This window comes from Physeter macrocephalus, chromosome 4, assembly GCF_002837175.3.
Source record: "Physeter macrocephalus isolate SW-GA chromosome 4, ASM283717v5, whole genome shotgun sequence".
In the NCBI taxonomy this organism is placed as follows: Eukaryota; Metazoa; Chordata; class Mammalia; order Artiodactyla; family Physeteridae; genus Physeter; species Physeter macrocephalus.
In genome coordinates this window covers 51,247,076-51,268,522 of record NC_041217.1, presented here as the reverse complement: position 1 = coordinate 51,268,522, position 21,447 = coordinate 51,247,076, and the positions used below count along the sequence as shown (strand labels likewise).

The 21,447-nt window shown below is 45.7% G+C and overlaps 1 protein-coding gene across 12 annotated transcripts in view; it reads left to right on the top strand.

Annotated features, from left to right (window-relative positions):
* STX6 (syntaxin 6) overlaps positions 1–21,447 on the top strand; it is a 75,623-nt gene that overhangs the window by 23,688 nt on the left and 30,488 nt on the right. For 6 of the 12 annotated variants that reach the window (XM_055084196.1, XM_055084193.1, XM_055084198.1 and 3 more), the window contains 4 exons: positions 3,680–3,742; positions 6,507–6,632; positions 8,103–8,209; positions 9,828–9,922. In XM_055084196.1, the coding sequence (XP_054940171.1) occupies positions 3,680–3,742; positions 6,507–6,632; positions 8,103–8,209; positions 9,828–9,922 (391 nt within the window). The other 6 variants (XM_028488614.2, XM_007105127.4, XM_007105129.3 and 3 more) reach the window with 6 other exon arrangements.

Below are 21,447 nucleotides of genomic sequence, written 5' to 3'. Positions count from 1 at the left end.
CTATCAATGATATTTCTGAAAGCAGAGTGCAGATTCCGTGTTCCTTAATACCTATATCAGCACTAAGTAGTGTTCACCTTTTTCATCTTTCCCAATCTAACTGGGAAAAATATCTCTTAACTTGCACTTCTTTGATTATTAATGGGTTAGTGCATCTTTTCATGTTTGATCATTTGTGTTTTTCTGTGAATTGTCTGTTCACCGAACTCTCTTCCTAAGTGTAATGTCTAGTACATGATATTACATTGTGTATAGGCTTACTATAAGTTACTATTCTCTTGTTTGTATATGATGCTTATTTCTACTTTCATATTGTAAATAACACTGCAGTTTACATCTTTGCGTATCTGTTTTAGTATATATTTTCTATCATTTCCTTAAATCCTATTAGAATTACTGGGTCAAGGCAGTGGATATTTGTTACAAATATCAAAGCTCTTAATACAAAATGCCAAATTTATTTTCAAAGGGTTGGTCCAGTTTACCTTCCAGCCATTGTTCAAGAGTAGTAGTTTTCTTTTAAACATTTTTATTAAGTTATAATAGTACAGAAAAGTGCATGCACCCCAAATATACAGCTTAAAGAGTTTATAAACTGATCACAACCATGGAAGCAGACCCAGAAGCATTCCAGAGCATTCCCAGCACCCCCCAGAAGCCCCCTTGTGTGCTTTTACAGTCATTACTGCCCCCCTCACTGTCCTACCTTCTAACAGCAAAAACACATTCTGCAGACAGTGTTCAAAGTTCAACTGGAACTTCAGAGTCACTTTTTCCATACATGTGTGCTGATATTTTTATTATGCAAGTAATGTTCATTATTTTTAAAAAGGCTACTGTAAAATGTATTAAATGCATTTTAAAAAAGCATATATTATCCCACCAGTGAATAATTCAGATATTTGCTTTGTGTAGTTATTAATAGATATTAAATAAATGGAATTGTACTATTCATATTGTTTGACTGAATATCAGAATATCATCTTAAACTCCAATTTAATTGATAATTAGAAAAGGAATCCTGCAGTCCATGAGATAATAGCATAATGGTCTCCTTTGAAGGCTTCTAGAATTTGTGGGGATCCGAGCTTCTCAAACAGCTTCTCACTTGGGAGACTTGTTAAACTGTTCCTTAGAGTCTGACTTAGTAGGGCTGGGTGGGGTCCAGGGACCTGCATTTTTAAGAGCACCTCAGGTGACTGACTCAGGTAAATCTCAAACATTTAAGAAACATGGCTTATATCACTAAACTTCCCTTGTTTTAAACATACCAATACCTCCATTTTTATGGTGAATACTTTTTTTACTAAGTAAATTTTTCTCAGTTTCTGTGGGTGGCATTCTTATATATATATATATATATATATATTTTTTTTTTTTTCTTTTGAGGTTTGTGAACAGATAAAATAGGTAAAGAATCCTAGAATTTATGGGTCAACTGGACCCCAGGTAGAGCACCCTCAGAAATCCAGTGGGTGAATGACACCCTACTTGCCCAGTGTCATTTCCAAGGGCTCACGTACCCTCTTGTTGAAGGCCCCCAACATCAGGGCACTTGTTCCTAGAGGCACCCTTTCCCATCGTGGGCAGCACTTTAATGTGTGGGAGTAAAATGATCTCTTTACTTCTGCTTTGCTTAATTGCCAACATTTTCCCCACAGAATAACCAAAGTGATCTTTTAAAACATGAACCAGAATACTCCATGGCCCTGCTCAAAATATTTTAAGGGCTTTCCATTGCCTTAGAGCAGGGGCCTGCAGTCTGTGGCCTATGAGATCTAAAAATGGTTTTACATGTTTTAAAGAGTGGTTAAAAATAAAAAAATGTGACAAAGGCTGAATATTTAATATCTACTCTTTTACAGAAAAAGTTTGTCAACCACTGCCTCAGCATAAAATCTAAGCAGCCTGAAGGCCCTTCGTGTTTTGGCCAGACTTGTCTCCACCCTCCGACACCCGGCACACAGTGGCTCCTTCAGACAATCGGGCCTTCCTTCTCAAAAGCTAAAGCATTGAGCCTTTCCTGCCTCCAGGCTTTTGTGCTTGCTGTTTCCCCTGCCTGGAATTCTCTGCCCTTGCTCTTTCTGTGGTGGGCTCATTCTCTGCCCTCAGGTCTCGATCAAGTGTCACCCCCATCTTTCTAAAGTGGCGTTCACCCACTGGATTTCAGCCCCGTTGACTCCCTTCCTTCCCCAAATGCTAGTCACCCTGTTGAAGTGTGTGTGTGACTGCTGTTTGCCTCTTGTCCACCATGATGTGAGCTCCGTCAGGCAAGGACACTGTCTGCATCGTCACTGCTGTGCTCGGGCACACACTGGGCATCAGTCGGTATTTGCTGAGCGAGGGATCAGGCAGTTTGAAGGTTGCAGCAAGGTGGTTGTCATTCAGACTTCTCATAGTAGGAATCAGGAAAGCTGTGGCACTGTCTCATCTACCATTCACTTGTCGTGGGTCTTGGAAGAAGTTTTTTAAAGCCTAATACTTCAACATTTGCACCTCTAAAATAGCCTACTTGCCAACAGGAAATTATAAAGTATTTTGGCATCCTTTTTTTTTTTCAAGAAAAATTGTATTATAATAATCATATACTCAGCTGAAATCATTTTAAAGTATATTGGGTTGTAGTTAAATATGATGCAAATGGCTCATATTTAATAAAGTGTTTTATTTTATTTTTTAAATTTTTGGCTGCATTGGGTCTTTGTTGCTGCGCGCGGGCTTTCTCTAGTTGCAGCGAGCGGGGAATACTGTTCGTTGTGGTGCGCAGGCTTCTCATTGTGGTGGCTTCTCTTGTTGTGGAGCATGGGCTCTAGGCGCACGGCTTCAGTAGTTGTGGCACATGGGCTCAGTAGTTGTGGGTCACGGGCTCTAGAGCACAGGCTCAGTAGTTGTGGCACTCGGGCTTAGTTGCTCCGCGGCATGTGGGATCTTCCTGGACCAGGGTTCGAACCTGTGTCCCCTGTATTGGCAGGTGGATTCTTAACCACTGCACCAACAGGGAATCCCCAAGTATTTTGTTTTAGATTAAGTAATTCATTTTTCTTTCCATACAAAATTATTTTTGATACCACTCTGGAAAATACTGGTGTTAGAAATAGTCTATACTTTACATGAACGCAACTCAAATAAAATAAGTGACCTGTTTATCACTATTTGAAAATATTCTCTGGCGTGTAATGGTGAATATACTTTATCATAAAGTGCGTGGTTTTTTTTACATGTATTATACTTAAAGATGCTAGCCCTTGAACACAGCTTTTGTGTGAATACCTCAGGGTTGCCATTTACTGGCTATGTGACCTTGAGAAAGTATCTTAGTCTTTCTAGATCTTAGTCTCCTCAATTGTAAAATGAAGGTAATACCAGCTTCACAGGGGCATTGTGGAAAGTCAGTGATCATATGTGTACATGTTTCACAGTGTTTCCGGCCTATGGTAGGTACCCAGGAAGTACTTTCTCTTTCCTAATATTTAAATTTAGTATCCAGGTTACTTCTTTTTAAGGGCATGTCCTTCTCTTTATTTCCTTTATTTTTGAGACTGAAAACAGAAGTCAAAGAATGCTGTATTTTTGTTTAAAAATTAATAAATTATGCATATTTTGCTAGTGTGCAAAATATTAACCATGATTTTGTTTAAGGATGTTCATTTGTTTTCTGGTCTTCTACTTATCTCATTAGGACATGAAGGATCAGATGTCAGCTTCCTCTGTGCAGGCATTAGCTGAAAGGAAAAATAGACAGGTGAGTAAACGTCAGAATGTACAGTATCAATCAAAGAAAATACAGGGATATTTGGAATTTAAAAATTCTGACTTCGTGTATCATGTATTCAAGCAGAAGACCTTGTGTGCTGAGTCTAGTGATGCTGGCAGGCAGCCTCGCCTCTGCTCCCCTCCCTCACACCCTCTGGTTCCCTCCTCTGGGCTCTGGTTGCACCCTCTGCATACCTTAGAGCCTTTGCCACAGGCCATTTATTCTGCACCTGTTGCGCATATTCCGTGTGCCAGGCGCTCTGTTAAGAGCTGTAATTGCTTACTTTCTGCTGGATCTCAAGCTCCTTTGTGAGTTAGGAGGGATGGTGTCATGGTCTTTTTTCTTTCTTTTTTTAAATTTTTATTTCTAGCTGCTATTACATTGCCTATGCATAGAACTCACTAGACATTTAATGATTGAAATTTTATGTAAAGCATTTGAGGAAACTTAAATGTGTGTTAATTTAATGTGTGTTAAATCTTTCACCATTTTAAGGATCTTTTTTTTAATGTGAGGTCCAGTTTTTATAAGTTATTACAAATAAATTATGAAACCTAATTTCAGAAACCAAAGCCCAGATATTGTTGACACATCAAAAATAAAAGCTACAAGAGACCCAGTCCTTGAATTTAGTAGACTGTTAACTCAAGAAATCGCTCGGCATTTTTAACTAACTAGGAATCAGTAGTTTATGATGTAAGTGCTCACTTTATACCTGTAGGTGTTTCTTGACCCACTTAATTTTGAAAACAAGTATTATAAAAGCTTGAAAAGGGGAGAGGACTCTCTAAATATCACCTAACTTAATCCTGTTTCCTTTCCCTGCATCTCATTTTCCAAGTCATTGTTTTTTTCTTCCCATTTACCCTCCTTGTTCTTCTCAGTGCAGCTAGGAAAGCCATTAGCTAGCCATCCCGTCTGGCACTAACTCTTAGGAGAAGCTAGTGAACGGCCGCAGGCTGGCCAAGTTTTGGAGTCCCCTTTTCGTTTCTGCTTCAGCTTACAGAAGTTGAGTGACAGTACCTGAAGTGTCACTAGTTTCGACAGTGAATAGTAACACCTATCCTCTATTACTTCTATTTGAATTTTTATTCTCTAGATAGTATATTTGAACTAACAAAATGTGTGTTTATACGTAGCCTTTCCAAGTATGGCTGGGAATTTTGTTTTTGGCAGTGAGTAAAATGTCTCCGAGTCACAGGGTTTCAAGGAAAAGCGGGGCCAGGGTTCTCTAAGCACTCACACACAGATGACTCTTAGCAGCATGACATATGTCCACCCAAGAGTAGACCATAGGTAAGCTATAAAAAATAGCCCTGACTGTGACCCCGGGAGCTCCAGTTCTCTGCCCATAGCCTAATGATGCACTATAGCCTTTCTCTGACCTTGAAAAAACTATCACTAGGCCCCAGTATCCTCCATAGAGTCCTTAGAGTCTTCCCATCAGAACGAGCCGGACCTTTTAAATCTTGACAGCCCTGCAACCAGTTTGGAGCAGAGCCATCCCCAAAAAGCCTTGGGTCTGCCTTATACCGGAGACAGTTACCATTCCAGACTCTTAACTGAGGCCCTGGGCTGCTGGAAGCTCTCAGGCCTCCTGATTTTCTTCTCATAACTGCCTCAGAACTTAAGATGCATCCTGAGCTTCCCTGAACTTAGCCTCAAGTGTGGCCATTTGACTGAATTCACATCTGAAAGTCAGATGAGGCTAATGTCAACATTGAGGGGCTACGGGAGGGCTTTTCAGACAGAACCAAGTAGTCAGGTAGGCTTTTAACAGTTCCAGAGCTAAAAAGTACCTGGTGAGAAGATCTGACAGCTCTACAAGGAAGAAGAATCAATCCTATTCGCCAGCTTCTTCTGATTCTTTGTGCAGGGCTGGTTTGAGCAGTACTTTGGCCAAGTCAGAAAGCCTTGTGGGCATTCCAGGCAGGGCCAGCTCACATTGCTGGCTGGCCTCTTCAAGGAAGGAAGACATTCCCAAACTTAGCCTTTTCTGGCTACAAACTTCCTCAAATTCATACTGAGAAACCTGACCCTGGCGTCTGGGGGCCCAGGTCGAGAACTGACTTCAGGACCAGCGCTTGCCTGGGTCATTAGGGTCACGCACCTGCTGTGGCCATGCTGCCTGGTGAAGCAACCCCCAGTTCTGTCTGGGAAACCTGTAGCCTTTTAGTTCACCTGAACGGCTTTGGGATTTATCTGTGGGTCACATTGACACATTGGTGGTTCTTGTGCCTTCTGTGTGTGAGGGGCTGTGACTTAGCTTCTTGTCATTTTAGGGAACTCTCTCCCCCCCCTCCAAAAAACCAAAACTTCCCTGGGTCATACTTAAATAGAAAGGACTCTAGCTGTCTGGAATCAGTTAGACTAGAACGTACAGCAGGTCTCTGGTGAACTTCCAAGGGTGCTAGGAAGAGCTGGCCCACAGAGACCAAGTGCCTTTAGATCCACAAAGCACTACACAGATGGGCGTTTGTTGATTTCCAGTTGACATTTATTGGCATTTTAATGGGACAGAGCCCATTTGTGAGTCCCGTTGGGAGAGCTTGGAAATAGAGAGTACCCTTCCTGGCATTCCTTAAATTGTACCCCACAGCACTACCCTACACCGCTACATAAAAAGCTGACCCCAGGGAGGCCAGCTTATGAGCACTGGGAGAAATCTTTATATCATGGTGACGGGGTATTTGTTCACAGATAGTAATGGTTTGTTTCTTCTGCCCTGCTGCCCCCTGCCCCACTCTCGCAGGCCCTGCTAGGAGACAGTGGCGGACAGAACTGGAGCACTGGAACGACGGATAAATATGGGCGCCTTGACCGGGAGCTCCAGTTGGCCAACTCCCATTTCATCGAGGAGCAACAGGCACAGCAGCAGGTACCTGAGAACCACCAGCCGAGGACAGGGAGGTGGGAGGCCAGGTACCTCCCTCCCCGCTCCTCTGCCACCCCGGGGGCTTTGTTGCTAATGACAGGCAGGATGGACCAGATCTCGCCCTGCAGCTGCCTGAGTCGACCTGTGTGATGATTGCACATAGAAAGGCTGTTTAAAACGTCGTTCAGAGCATGACAGTTTCCAGAGAACCAATCTTGATTAGATTTCTTAGGACAAGCAGACCAGACACCCGGAACTGACAGAGGAGGCCATTGATTTAAAAACACAGCAGCCTCTTCCCCAGCCTCCACTTCTGTGCTCGGCTTTTTGTTCATTTCAGCAAAGGCACTTCGAGAAAATTCAGTCCTTGTTTTTTCATTGAAATTTTTGGTTCCGTTATATATAAAAATGATTGCTTTGGTGGAGGTTAAGGGGTAGAAGGAAGGTGAGGTTGATTACACGTGTATTGTTGCTTTTGATATGTAGTTGTATTAATAAAAGGAAGCCAATAAAGTATCTAGGGATTTGAGGATTATCTATCCATCAAAACTACTGGTTCTTAAATACTGTGTTTTATATATTCAATGTAGGTTATGTGTTCTTTTGTTTTTTTTCTATTAGTATGTCTGCTTAACCATTTGTCTACTTACATTGCTATTAACCAAGCACACTTTTTTTTCTTTTTTTCTTTTTTTTTTCCTCCGGTACGTGGGCCTCTCACTGTTGTGGCCTCTCCCGTTGCGGAGCACAGGCTCCGGACGCGCAGGCTCAGCGGCCATGGCTCACGGGCCCAGCCGCTCCGCGGCACGTGGGATCTTCCCGGACCGGGGCACGAACCCGCGTCCCCTGCATCAGCAGGCGGACTCTCAACCACTGCGCCACCAGGGAAGCCCACCCTTTTTTTTTTTAATAAAAAGTGAGGAGACTACAACACAGTTAAAAGTAACTATGGCTCTGAAGTTGTCTGCTTGCTGCCACAGAGCCTCCTCTAGTTGTCCTTGAGGAGGGAGCAAAGGACTCTGTGTGCATAGTTTTCCCACGTCTAGAGATCTGCCAGACTTTCTCTTGTAGTTAAGCTGTGGCCGGCTGTTGCAGATTGAGTGAGACCTTGACCCTGGCAGCGGGCTTCCTCTTCCCAAGCATCCCCATGTGTCTGTGGTCACTGCACAGGTGCTTTCGGCCATTGTCTGTCCCTTGTTGGACTTCAGCCAACCAGGGTAAATCTCTCTGGGTGGTTTCAAGCCCCGCTGACTGTTCACAAGTTGGATCAGCAGGGGAGATCAGTAGCTTTACAACCCAGCCTTTTGAGCAGCGTGTTCTCCGAGGCAACGGTCTGGTCCTTTGATTTCTGGGCTTTGCTTCTGAATGTGAATTGTCCCAAGTTGGCAAAGAAGCTAGCAGCTGCTAGAGTGCTGGGCTTGGAACCAGGTAAGATGGATTTTAATTGCTTATTTCCCATTTCTCTGGCACCAGCTGATCGTGGAACAGCAGGATGAGCAGTTGGAGCTGGTCTCTGGCAGCATCGGGGTGCTGAAGAACATGTCCCAGCGCATCGGAGGGGAGCTGGAGGAGCAGGCAGTGTGAGTACCGAGATGCCCCTCTCACTGCAGAGAAATGGCGGGAAAAGCCATCTTACGGGACCCGTAAAGAGCCTGACAGTTACATGGCTAGTAAAACCAAAAGCTATTTTGTTTGTAGCTGCACCTTTATTCTGTTTTACAGAATGGCCTCTGCAAAAGAAGCAAATCTGTCAGATGCAATTTTCAACAGGGTTTAGGCAAAGTTATTAACATTTTTAAACACCTGCAAAAACAGGAACAAATTCCTCCAAACAGGTATTTGAAGTATTGTTATGAATGGGAATGTGAAACTGATATGGCTGTGTTAAGCTCTGTGGAGATTTTTGTCCCAAAGAGGATAGGACATGGGCTAACTTAACATCCCATGCCTCTCCCACTACATTCAACTGGACTTTCTGCTCTGTATCTTAAATTTTAATTTTATGGGGAAAAAAGTATCAATTTAATTCCAACTGATAAAAAATTCTTCCCCCACAAAAAGAAAAAGAAAAAAACGCAAGAAGATATAACTGGATTTGTTTTTCCTTAAGAACAGTCTCTTTGTGCACTCCTGAAGTATGACACCAAAAACAGCATTCTTAAATGCTACCATGTAATACCTTGACCATTTCACAAATACTCTTTCTGAAAAAAATAATCGTTCTACTAGGATATTTCAGAAACTCTCCTACCTCGATTTTGTGTTCAACGTTATGGATTCATTCATTACAGATTCAAAGTGGGCATCTTGTTCTACTGGAAGGCCCCTGGGTATCCACAGAGGAGCCCAGAGAATAGACAGTGTCCCTGCCATCCGAGTTTACTGGTCACTGGGTGGAACAGATGTTGCATAAGTGGTGCAAGTCGTTAAGTGATGACAGAAGTGGAGGGCTAGGCTACCGCGGTAGGGGATGCGTTGTGCCTTGAGGGCCCTGATCACCTAAACTGCAGACCTGACTCAGTCTAAAGTCCCTGAGAAGAGAAGAGAGGTTTAACTGGGACCAGAAGGATGAGTAGAAGGTAGCCAGGTAGGGTGAGACTGGGTGGGAGAAGGGGAGGAGAGGGGAGGGCCTAACGGAAGGAAGAAAGAGCCCTGTGACGATTTTACAGATAAGCAAACAGGGTCCCCTGTCCAAGGTAGCAAGTGGCAAAGCCTGGTTGTCTGGCTTCACACAGTGTTCTTTCTGCTACACTGCACTGCTGCTGAGTTTGTATTATTGTATGGTCAGGTCCACACTGGCCTTGTCTGCAATTCTGAAATCTAGAAAGCTCTAAAAAATTCAAAATTAAAAAAAATTTTTCAGCAAGCTCATGTTACAGAAAAACCTAACCTGAACTGACTGCAGCTATGACTCCTCTTAGTTTTCTTTGCAGAAATATTAACTTGTGTGTTTGATTATGGGGACTGTCCCAGACCCTGCTGGGGGCTTGGCTAATACACAGTGTATGTAACTTACTACTTCTGTAAATTTCCAAAATTCTGAAATCAAAAACATATCTTGTCCTAAGGATAAAAGACTGGGGGCCTGACCCCAACGTTGTCTGTTTGATGTTTGCTAAAACCGAGGCCCGTATCCATGGCCAGTGTATCTGGAGACTGTGCTGACCAGCTGCCTCCTGTGTCTGCTTGTCTTTCTAGTATGTTGGATGATTTCTCTCACGAGTTGGAGAGCACTCAGTCTCGGCTGGACAATGTGATGAAGAAACTTGCAAAAGTATCTCACATGACCAGTGGTATGTATGCGCTTTTAAGCTCGAGAATTCTTACTAAATTCTAGAGACACAGTCTAGGGGGTCTCTCACAGGTGTGCCCATTCAGATCCCTTTCCTCTGGCACATTTTTGTCACGCTTTGGGGTCAGAGAGTAGAAGACGAGCAAGCACGGGCTTTTGTCTTCTGCCTGTGGCCGTCACCTGGGAAGAGCCTCTGTGGTCCGCACTGTGCAAGGCTGATGGTGTCGGATGATGTTCCTTCTGGTGGAGTAACTTTCTTTACAATTACAAAATCCTTCTTTTTCTTTTTTTCCTCTTTCCTTGCCAAAACAGGGAATTCATTTTAAAACAGTAATTAAGAGCCAGTTACTGTTTCTCCTGGACTGACTTTTCACTGAAAGAAAAACCCTCTACCATTTCAGAATAAGATGGCCTTGCAGATCTCATTTAAACTGTTTTTATTTAAATTTGTAGTAAACTATTCCAGCACATTTGCACCAGGCTGGGGATAAAGAAGCAACATTTTTCAAATTAGTTACTGTGTAGGAAGATGTTTTCCAGTGACTATTTTTTTGTTACTACAACCCATCTTCCCTATTATATGAGAAATAATACCTTTTTAAGTCAAAAGAAAATCCAGTATCTTTTTTTCCCTTTATTTGTTGGAGTCTCCGGGTGAAGGTAGGAACTGAGACATTCTTCAAGGTCATTGTGAGGATTAAATGTAATAATAATTAGTGTACAAGTGTTTAATGGTGTCTCTCATGTATTAGTACATAGTAAATGTTTGAAAAAAAAGAAAGGATAAGACAGGTGGAAGATGGCCCTGGGGGCAAAGGACCTGTTATATTCAAGACAAAGGGAAACTCCTAGCTTCCTGGTTTCCTTCATTCTCTCCAGGGGCAAATATCTTTATGCTTCTAGCAGGCTCTTCACTGCCTGCGGCAGGCACCAGCTTAGTTCGTCTTCCAAACACCTAGAGGGAGGTTTGCAAAGTCCTCTTCCTGCGTCCCTCTGTTCTCTCCTCTTCCACCCCACCCCTCTTTAAAAAAAAAAAAAAAAAAAAAAAGTGTTTTACTGAAGTATTATATAACCGATTTCAACCAGATCTCTCACTAGTTTATGTATTAGTCGCAAAGTCAAGTAGCTACTTCAGCACCAGTTTTGTTTGGAGAAGAGCGGTGGAACAAAGATGCACTGTGTCCTTGTCCCCAGCATTCTGGGAATGAATAATTTAGAAAAGTACTTGCATTGTGATAAGTGTTTCAGTGTGTATAAATAGCACTAGGCCTGCTTATGCCTTCTCCTACTTTCTCCCAGAAGAAAAGTTTGGGGAGCAAAGTAAGAACTTCAGTTATGTTTGTCTAAGAAAGAGAGCCAGGAAACAGAGCCTTTAGCCTGAAAGGCCCTTAGGTTTGGACAGCTTGCCTGTGGGGCTCATTTTAATCTCTATTTGCTCCCCAGAGAGATTGCTCGGGGCCTCCTGCCTGGCGGTGTTGGCTTCAATTTGACAACGAGGCAATCTGTGTTTGTCTCTGTTTTCCTCCATAACTTTTAGGAAAGTTCACTGCTTTTGAACCAAGCCTGTGCATAAAGAAAGAGTGTCAAGACACGCTGAAGTTTGATTAGGCAGTAACTGAACGCCCACGCTCCACAGCCCTGCAGAGGCGAGACCTCCGCGCCCCGCCCCATTGCTGGCTGCTTCCTGGGTAGAAATCACCCAAGACGCCATGCTTATTACTTTTTTGAATGACTCAAGAGAGACTAATTCTTGTCATTCTCCTACCCTCAAAAAGTATATTCTTTTGTGTGGATACCAAGGTTTTCTTCCCTTCACTTTCCCAAATTCTGTTGTTCATCTTTTCTCTTTAGGGGAAGAGACTATATTGGGAGGGGGAAAAACCCGTGGAGTCCCCTTTGTTCCTCCTGACTTTTTGAGGCAGCTCCTGAGCTTGCAAAAAGCTGGTTAGGACTATTCACTTGACGTCACAAAAGCCCTTGTGGTTAGTACCCGCCCCTTCTCGGGGAAGTCTGCTATGGTAACAGCTCCGTGGGGTTGCCCAGTTCATGCTTCCTAGAAGCAACTTAACACTTCAGAGGAAAGTGCATTTAAAAGAGCATTCCTGGGTTGTGCTAGCTTGTGTGATGGCTGTCCTCCTTGATGAAAACCCCTATTTAGTGCAGTTGCAGAAGAGAAAGTGAGGGGGTGGGAGGAGGGTTGGGTAGAGGCCGACGGGAAGCTGGTTCAGTATTGGAAATCCAGGTCTGAGATGGCAGGATGCCTTGTTAGGAAGCATTTACTTAGACTGTATCATCATAGAATATAGACTAACCATTTTAATGAGAGGGCTTTTAAATTGTTGTAAACATTTTAAAATAGATGAAAGAATGCTAGGTACTTGAGTTTTCTGGACCATTGAAGTGATAGTTAAACAGATTAATACTATTATCTATTAATACTATAATATTTATCTATTACTATCACTATTATAGGCCAGCTCTGCTTCCCCACGCCTTTTGGACTAGTCTTGTTTCAGAAAAGGAACAGATGGACTTGAGGTCTTGACCCTAATCCCCAGTTACTAAGTGAGTTTCTAGCATGTGTGATGATGGAGAGCAGCCTGAGCCACTAGGAAGGTACTTGCTTTACTTACTATTGTTTGGTAGCAGTTCTGTCGGCCGGTTCTAAGACTTTGCTGTCCATGACATTTAAGTCACTTAAGTACATGTTTTGTGGACTTGGCATTGCTTTGTGGAAAGTTCTGCAGTGTATTTTCTTAGATTCAGACCTTTTTATAATGTGATTCTCAATAGCTCTGGTGTGCTAAAATCTGCAGGCTTGCAAATAAACTTTGGGTGAATCAGTATATGCACCTTTATATTTCTACTTAAATGGAACTCTTACTTCCAGCAGTTGAGCTTCATTGTTACAGGCTTTATCTCAGCCTGACCCTTTGTGCAAAACAGCAGGGCTCCTCTGTGGAGAGAGGCTTGCTCTTCCTTCATCTGCCCAAGTGAAGGGTGCATCCTGACAACAGACAGCAATCCTGTGCCCCGAGTGTGGGCCCACAGAGTGTGCAAGGGTATTCGTGTTGTGTAGTTTTCCCAGCAGCCCTGAGAGTTAGTGGGACGCAGTCAGGATCGTGGGTGGGAGCCTGTGTGGGCCCTTCTGTCCCTCGGGGTCTCCTTGCTGGGCCATTTAGATGGATTCTGGCTACTTTGTTTATTGCGCCTGTTCTAAATTGTGAGTAGGGCAGAAAGCTTCAGAAAAGACACTCCACTTTTATTTATAGATAAGCTGTGTCAGTTACTTTAACACAGTTACTGGTTAAGTGATGTTTCTTGCCCAGGGGTGGTGTGAAGTTCATCACCCCGTGATCACCGCAGCTTGCTTTTTCAGCTCATTGTTTCCTGAAGTGACCAGCAGTAGCTTTCATCTCCTTTCTATCCTTCCATTGTGCTCTTTAAGAAAAGAACATGATTACTGTTTAGTTAAATGATGTGATTTTGGTGGGAGATGAAAGCGGACGAGCTTCGATCTGTGATACCAATGCCGACACCTTTTCCAGGGATGTGGTAACTGCCAGCAGAAAACTGTGATCCATAGATTTTAATTAGAGACTTGAGACACAAAGCAGGTACTTGTTACAGGGCTGGCTTTCAGGGGCCGAGCAGGGTTGTGAATGCGCGTGCCGTGCAGGCCGGGAAGAGCAGCGCTAAGAGCACCCGGTGGCCGGGCAGGTTCGGGGCCTCTGCCCATTCTGTGTGCATCCAGGTGCTGCCTTGCGTTTCCTGTAACTGTGTCTTGGGCGACGTTGAGTCCTGGAGAGCTGACCCTCGTGTCCTGCCTTGCAGATCGGCGCCAGTGGTGCGCCATCGCTGTGCTCCTCCTGGTCCTCGTGGTCGTGCTGATCCTCTTCTTGGCGCTGTGACAGCGGGGCCCCCAGCTCGCTTCCTCCCGCACAGGAACCTGAGGGGAGAGGGAGAAGCAGTGCACGGTGTGCCCGCTCCTCGCCTCCCGCTCCTGGAAACAGCCCGCGCCGACTTTTCTCTCTGGGACCCCACCATGGAGACAGGTCCTCAGCCCAGCTTGGGGAGGGCCGGCGGGAAGAGGAAGTCGACGACCGCACACTCCTGGCGCCCCCTGGCCCTGATCCGAGGACAGCGGGCCCTGCTTTGCCCCCCTGGACCTCGCTCCCCCTGGAGGGCCTTCGAGGAATCCAGAAAAATTCGCAGACTCGGCTCGTGTTGGCTGTTGCTCATTCCATCCGTCTTGGCAGCTCTTTCTCCGCCCCCCCCACCCCGCCCCGCTCAGACCCTTCCCCCGCCAGACAGCACGCGCTGGCCCATCCAGAGGCATCCATCGGGGATGCGGGCCCCTGGGTGGGTTTCACATCCTGTCGCGGCAGCGTCCCTTTGCCCCTGAAAGCTGGCGGTTAGTGGGGACAGAGGGCTCAGAAGTACTTTGTGACACAAGATGCAGTGACTGGTTTTTCAGGGATAAGTGCTAGGGTGAAGGCGCTTCTCCGAGCAGTTTTTTGTGGTAGGAATAACCAGTGGAAAAGAATGAAAAGCACTGGGCTTTGGGGGTGCTGGCAACTTGTGGCTTGAATTGAAGGGAGGACAGGGCAGCAGGACACAGCTGTAGAGGGCAGGTGAGGTCACCAGGGTCAGGCCCTTGCTGGATTCATGCTGCTATCCTACAACCTCCTCCCTCGAGGTGCAAGTTGCATTTCTAGAGTGACCCTTAGATGAGCAGCTCACGTGAGTGGACTGAGATCCCGAGGTGGTGTCACTGGCAGTTATTTTATTCCTGCAGCACTCTGCCTTGGGGGCTGGGGTCGGGGGGCAGCACATTGATTACATTTACTCAAACTATAATGTCAAAAAGACTACTTCTGGACCAGATTTTTCTTACCCTGTGAGTGATTGCAAGGATGGGTAGGTGAACTTGGTTCCTTTTTCCCTGAGATGACAATTCAATTTTATCATCCATTCAAATAACTGAGCCAATCCAAATTTAAATGACAGACACTTCACTTGGGTTTTAGTAGCTGAAACTGCTGAGACACTGTACACTTCAAGCTTCTGATGACTTTTAAAATGCCTCCAGTGTACACATGTATATAGGATATTTTTGTAACCTCCCTGATGAAAACCTAATATTGAAGTAGCAGCTGAACCCAGAGCCAGCACTTGGCAGTGGAGGCTGCAGGTCTCTCCTCACTATCTTTTTTGCACTTGGGAAGCACAGCAACATCTGGGTAGAGTTCTAGCTTTGACTTCCATCTCCCCGTCTCTTGGGGCCCATTCCTCAGCACGCTAACTTTTTTTTCTTGTTTTGTTTGTATCTTGTTTTTTTGTTTGTGTTGGGCTTTTGTTTTCCCTGTGTGTGTGTGTGTGTGTGTGTGTGTGTGTGTGGTTTGTAATGACGTACTTACCTAGCTAACCTTTGAATTGCACTTTTTAATAAATATTTGTAACAGTTTTTAAAGAAGGGTATATCATGGTAGGTAAGGAAATCTGCCAGTTGATAAAAGCTAAAAGCAGGTTTATAAAACTAAAAGGGTGATTGACATCCACGTTTACACTCTATGTGATATGTTATTTCTTTTCAAATTAGGAAAAAAAGTGATTATTACAAAGGGCTTCAGGTGTAGGATACTAGATTATTTGTTTTACAGAGTTTTGAGACTTTAGGATAGTCTTCTACAAACTGAGGACAGGGCTGGTCCTTAGATTTGCATTAAAATACACACGTCTTTTTAAACATCCACGTGGACCTTGTCTCAGTACTGTAATCCCCACTTTCCACGTGACACGAAGCAGCTGGCTTCTTGATGAATTACAGGATAGCCCTGTTTAAACGCCATGCCATTGTCTGGGTGTTACCAGATTTACTGTGCCCCTCGAAACTGACGTGTGTCAGCAGGGCCTGTTGGGAACACGCTGGTCATTAGTGAGTAAGATTCTCCCCAGGCTTCGGGAACCAAGTTATGTGACGCCAAGGCTTAATTACTAAATGTGTGGGGATAGTTAGAGTCGGCAGGCTCGCTGATTTAAGGTGTTTGCTAAACAGTGGCTATTGTAGACCAGACTGGGCTGAAGCCGAAGAGGAATCTGTTTAGAAAGAAAAATTGCTTAAAATCCTGTCACTATGGCATTCTCCCTGTAGGGCCACTGCTCTTTGTGGCCTCGGAGGAGCCGTTCTCCGATAGGCCACCTCTTCATGTGTTTGTCAGAGCCGCTTGGCCCGAGGTGTAACCTCCGGTCTAACGTGGCCTGATCCTGGGACCCACCCTGTTTTATCAGGACTGAGCAGTCACTACAGACCAGTGTTCACTTGAAGACCACGCCCACCGCCCAGTCAGACGCCAGACTGGGAGAGCATGCTAGGGGCTTAGGTTTCCTCATCAGTGATCCTGATGCTTTGGGTTCCTTGCAAGTGGTCCCCTGACCGTGAGTGGTGGACTGGGGGGGGGGGGGCAGAGTGGATGCCCGTGACACCCCCTACAAGGCTTAGAGGCACTTACTGTAGCCGTGGGGCTTTTTCCCTCCTTCAGCCTCTGTACCTCGTGCTGTACTCGTCATTGCTAAAAAAAACTGGCAGAATATGACGGATAACAGAAAGAGCTCGATTTCTGTTTATTGGAAGAGCATTTCTCATCCACTGGTTTGGTGAGGTGGGGTGTAGAATGGGGGAATGAACCACGGAGAGCGTTTGCCAGAGTGGGACTCCAGCTGGAAAACCGAAATACCTTTAGTTTTTAGTCCTGATTTTTGATCTTTGTGAGAACTGTGAAAAATCACAATGCGCTCTGTGTGCTGCTAGTGTGTGGCAATTGGAAGTCGCAGCATGTATGTTACATGAGGATCTTCACGCCAGAGTGGGGGGGGGAGAAACTTGGTAACTTGCCCATTATTCTCTGCTTTTAGCCAGAGTTAAACAGACTGATGGGTCTGGTAGCCAACAACTTGGCAACTTCCACTCCTTCTCACCTCGTGAGATTAAGGGCTGCGAAGAAAAATGTAGTCTTAACTCCAGCAGAAATCTGTCTCTGCTAAGTGTTTTACCTTCTGTAAGTGAAGGTGGCAGAGCCAAGATTTTTCTTTCGGTAATTTCCCTGTCAAGTGAGACCATTACCACCTTTCTAGAGAACTCAATAGCATTTGAAGATCTCAAACCAGCTGATAAATATGAGTTGCTTTCCCACTCTGGAATTTGGACCATTTGGCGTTACCTTGTACACAGGACAAATTTGTAAACAAAACAAAATTCGGACTCTCTGGAAAGCTAAAGTTCTAAAATACGGAATGCGCTGCCACCAGTGCTCCCTCTTCGTCTAACTCTTGTTGGCATTTCTTCCACTCCCAGGTTTTTTAAGATTTTTTTTTTTTTTTTGAAGACTGTTCTTTGTCCATCAAGAGCAGAGAGAAGGTGAAGCCAAAGGGTCCTCAGCCCCGCAGTCAGCTGGTGCTGTCCCCGACCACGGTCAGGACACGAGGACAGGGCCCGGGGCAGGGCCCCGAGGGGCCATCAGGTGCAGCGGCCTCTTCCTCCAGGGCACCTGCTCCTCCTCGAGGGGCAACTTTAGCCCCCAGGCTGCCCTGGCAGGAGGAGGTAAGACTCTGTCCTGCCCAGCTGCCCGTACCCAGCTCCCATCCTTCACAGAATATGCTTGTGCTGAAAACAAGGAGCTCCTGCCTTGCAAGGCCCGTGTCCGTCTGTTGTCTATAAAACATGGGTGCCGTCCCACCATGTCTGCCTGATGATGCTCACAGGGAGGCTGCTGTCTGCTGTCGAGTCCAGAACCCCAGGAGAGTTCTTAGTAGAGAGGATAGCCCTTCAGAGCCTAGGACGGCACTGCTGTGAACCTGGAAACTGAAGCTGGGTGCCGGGTCCCCCAGGCTGGGGCCGAAGCTCCAAGCTAGCAGACTCCTGGGGTGTTAGCATCCCTGACGGTAGCCTCAGAAGGACTTATGGTCACTTAGCTCAGTAGCCCTCTTGTTTCAGAGTTGAAACACAGCTCCCGCAGCAGACATGGGAGTCACTGGGTGGGTTGCAGTCCAGACTTGGCACCGGGGAGCCTGCACCCTGTCTGGACCAACCTGACCTCAGTGACATGACGTAGGCTGGTAGTGGCTTGTCACGCTTCCCCCTCAGCCCAGCCACTTGATGTCTTTTGCTTTTAGACAACCACTGGCGCTCTGGTCACGTTGCTGCGATCTCCATGCGTTGAAAGTTCTTTGTTATATGATATTATAGTCTCTCTACTAGGACAGACGCTTGGGGAGGTGAGGAAAAAAGAAAAAGAACTTGGTTTCCCTCTGACATAAGCTAATGTGTTGGCGCTGTCTTCCTTCTGATGTGACCTTGTCCAGAAATGCCCTTCCCCGAGGCCGTGCAGATGGGAGCTGTGCTTAGACAGTGATCGTCCAATCACCTGCCCTACTGCTGGGGTTTCACATGAACATTTCATGGTCCTGGTCTGCCAGCTGCAGCCAGACGCTTTGTGAGAAAGTGTATTTTACCTTTTTTTTAAAAAAAGGTTATGAGTTAGTTATCAAACCCGGAAGCCACTTGATTATCCAGGGGTGTTAGAAATATGACCACCTGGCTTTGCTGTCCGCTGACCAGAGCTCTTGGGCCTGTTCCCTGGCGGCAGCCCAGCACTCCACTCCAGCCTGGCTTTCCGTCAGCCCCGGGGTGGGACCAGGTTCAGGGCGGTTCTTTCCTGCTCTGCAGAAAGTAGGTTCTGGCTGAGACCCTGCTACTGAATGGGAATTGTGACGCCACAGTTAGTCGGTTCCGGGAGAGACAGCCGTCCTAATCCTCAGGAAGATAGTGTGTCTGTGCCCTGTTGTCTGTGCGAGGTGAGGAGAGGCCAGGCAGGTGTCCCACTAATAAATTATTGGAACTGCTTTAAGTGCCATGCTATGACGTCCTGGCTGACCCAGGCTGGGAGAACGCTCAGGGTTGCGGGGGTGGCCTGGACACCCGGAAAGGGCCAAAGAAAGCAAGCTGTAAATGATGATGGATTTGGTTTTTGTAAGTGGAAGTAAGCTTTCACTGGCTCATTTGTAATAAGAAATTAATGTAATTAAAAACAGAGTGTGTAATACGTGGCAGTGCTCAGCAGGACTAAACCATTGTTTTTTTTCTTTCAAGGATAAATAACCTTACGGCGTTTTATTTTTAATTAACTAGAAGGTACAAACAAAAGAAGTGAGATCAAGGATTAGAAATGCAAACGCCGTGGTGATTTCCAGATGGTGCTTTTCTCCCCGCACCCCCCAACGCGAGAACAGTGCCAGAGCCCTGGTGCCAGCAGTTTACAGCCCCACTGTGGGTAGATTCTTGCTTCCTGTATGCAGTGGGTCTCCAAGTGTGGTGTGGGACCAGCGGTGGCGGCATCCTCTGGTAACTTGCTAGAAATGCAGATTCGCGGGCCCCGCCCCAGACTCAGAGACTGGGGTGGGGTGAGTGGGCTGTTTAACAAGCCCTCCAGGGGATTCTGATGCACAGTCAAGTGTGAGAACCACTGCTCCTGCATCGTGGAATTTAGGCTGCAGTAAACCACCCCTGTAAAATAAAACAGCTTCATGGCCTTCATTGTAATCCTGACATTAAACAAAAATTGATGACACTATAAACTTGAAAACTTTAAAAAAAAAAAAAAAAAAAAAACGTGTTTAAAAAAGCCTCAACTAGCCATCCTTAAAAGTGATATTTTTACACCCTGAAGTTTATCAGTAATGTTTCTTCTACTCTTGAAATCATGTTACAACTGTATAAAGACTACTGTTCAGTATTAAAGAGAAATGGAGAGACCATGAACTTTGTCCTGGTTTTTGATTTGGTTGGTTTTTATTTTTAGTTCTTTTCATACCGAAACACAGCTCCCTCCCCTCCTTCCATCCCCACTAGTAAACACGGACGCGTGCATATGTCTGGGGTGGGAAAAGTTTGTGCTTGGTGGAAGATGTGAATTCTAAATTGTTTTCTCTGGCTGAGCGTGTTATATGAATTCTTAAACCCCCAAGCAGCCATACTATTCCTTTACAATATCATACGACACAGTTTCAGTTGGAATGAGGCCCCTGGGGGAGCAGAGAGACTAGAAAACAAAGGAACTGAGTCCCGTATTTCCCTCTCGCTGAAGTGTTAACCAACAAGGATAGTGCCCGATCCCAGTCGGTAGCTCTGTGGGACAAGGCGACCCAGGCTACATGAGCTCCTTAAGGGCAGGGATCTTCATCATTCCTTTTGCCATCAGCATCCTTGCTCAGACTGACTGAGCACCTTCTGTGTGCCAGGCACCGTTCTCTAAGTACTTGCTGTTAACACATATAGCACTAGAAATGGCTGTGTGAACCAGAGCGGTTTCTTCATCTAATATTATCTCAAATCTGCACTTGGGGAAATTGGGGAACAAGTAGTTTCTCAAGGTCCATCCACTGGACCACATACTGTGCCCCTGCTGCCTCACACAGAAATGGCCCAGCAGTGCTTCCCGAGTCCTCAGCCTGACGTCCCCCTAATAAATAGCCAGAAGGGGCAGAGGCGAAGCAACATACCAACCAGCCTCAACAGAGGAGTGCTTATTTTGAGAGTTACGGTGAATATTTCAGGAGGAGGAAATGGTTCCATGTATCTCCTGATAAAAGCCGATCACCTCCCTGTACCCCAGGGGGCACCGTGGACCACGTGGCGTGGACAAGGGGAGAAGCGCATCCCCACGGCTAAGCAAGAGTGCTGTTGTTCCCAAGGTCCCACTGGCTGCAAGTCTTACACAGAACTCTTGTTGGAAGTGTTAAAAGACGAGGCCGAGGCCCGAGGCAAAAACGGAACTCACAGGACGGTTAGACCCATCCGTGCCACCACAGTGTTTTCACTGTCTAAGAGGACACGTTTCAAGTCAGTGCGCCCGTATCCTTGGAACATCGGGGTGTCAGTTGTCTGGGAACAGGGCCCCCACTCCAGGGTGCCGACAGCCAGAACACAGCGGTGGCTCCTGTTTGGTGCAGGCAGAGCCTGAGCACAAATGTCCCCGCCACTACCTCTCAGGGAGGGAGTGATGGGCTCCAGAAGCCGCCTTGGACTTGGACATGTGCTCGCAAGGCCAGCCTCCCTGACCTCTGCACTGCCGCTTCCTCCCTCCCGTTCTCTGTTCTCCCTTAGGGACACCGTTAAATACTTTGTCTTCATTCACAAAAGCTCACGGGATTGGCCAGCCTTTGGGAAGGGGTCATCAACTGTTCCAGGAGCAAATTTCTCAATCTTTATATCTCATTAGTAGCTAATAAAGCTAATACTTCTAGCCAATATTTGATGAGAATCTGATGTGCCAGCAGGTCTTTGACCAAGGCCTTAGGGACATGTTGAGAAAGTAACACACTTTTTTGTTTATTCTCACAACCCCATGAGGGAAACACTGTTTTTTTGGTTTTTGTTTGTTTCTATAAGTTGGTTTGTTTATTTTTGGCTGCCTCGGGTCTTCGTTGCTACGCGAGGGCTTCCTCTAGTTGCGGCGAGCAGGGGCTTCT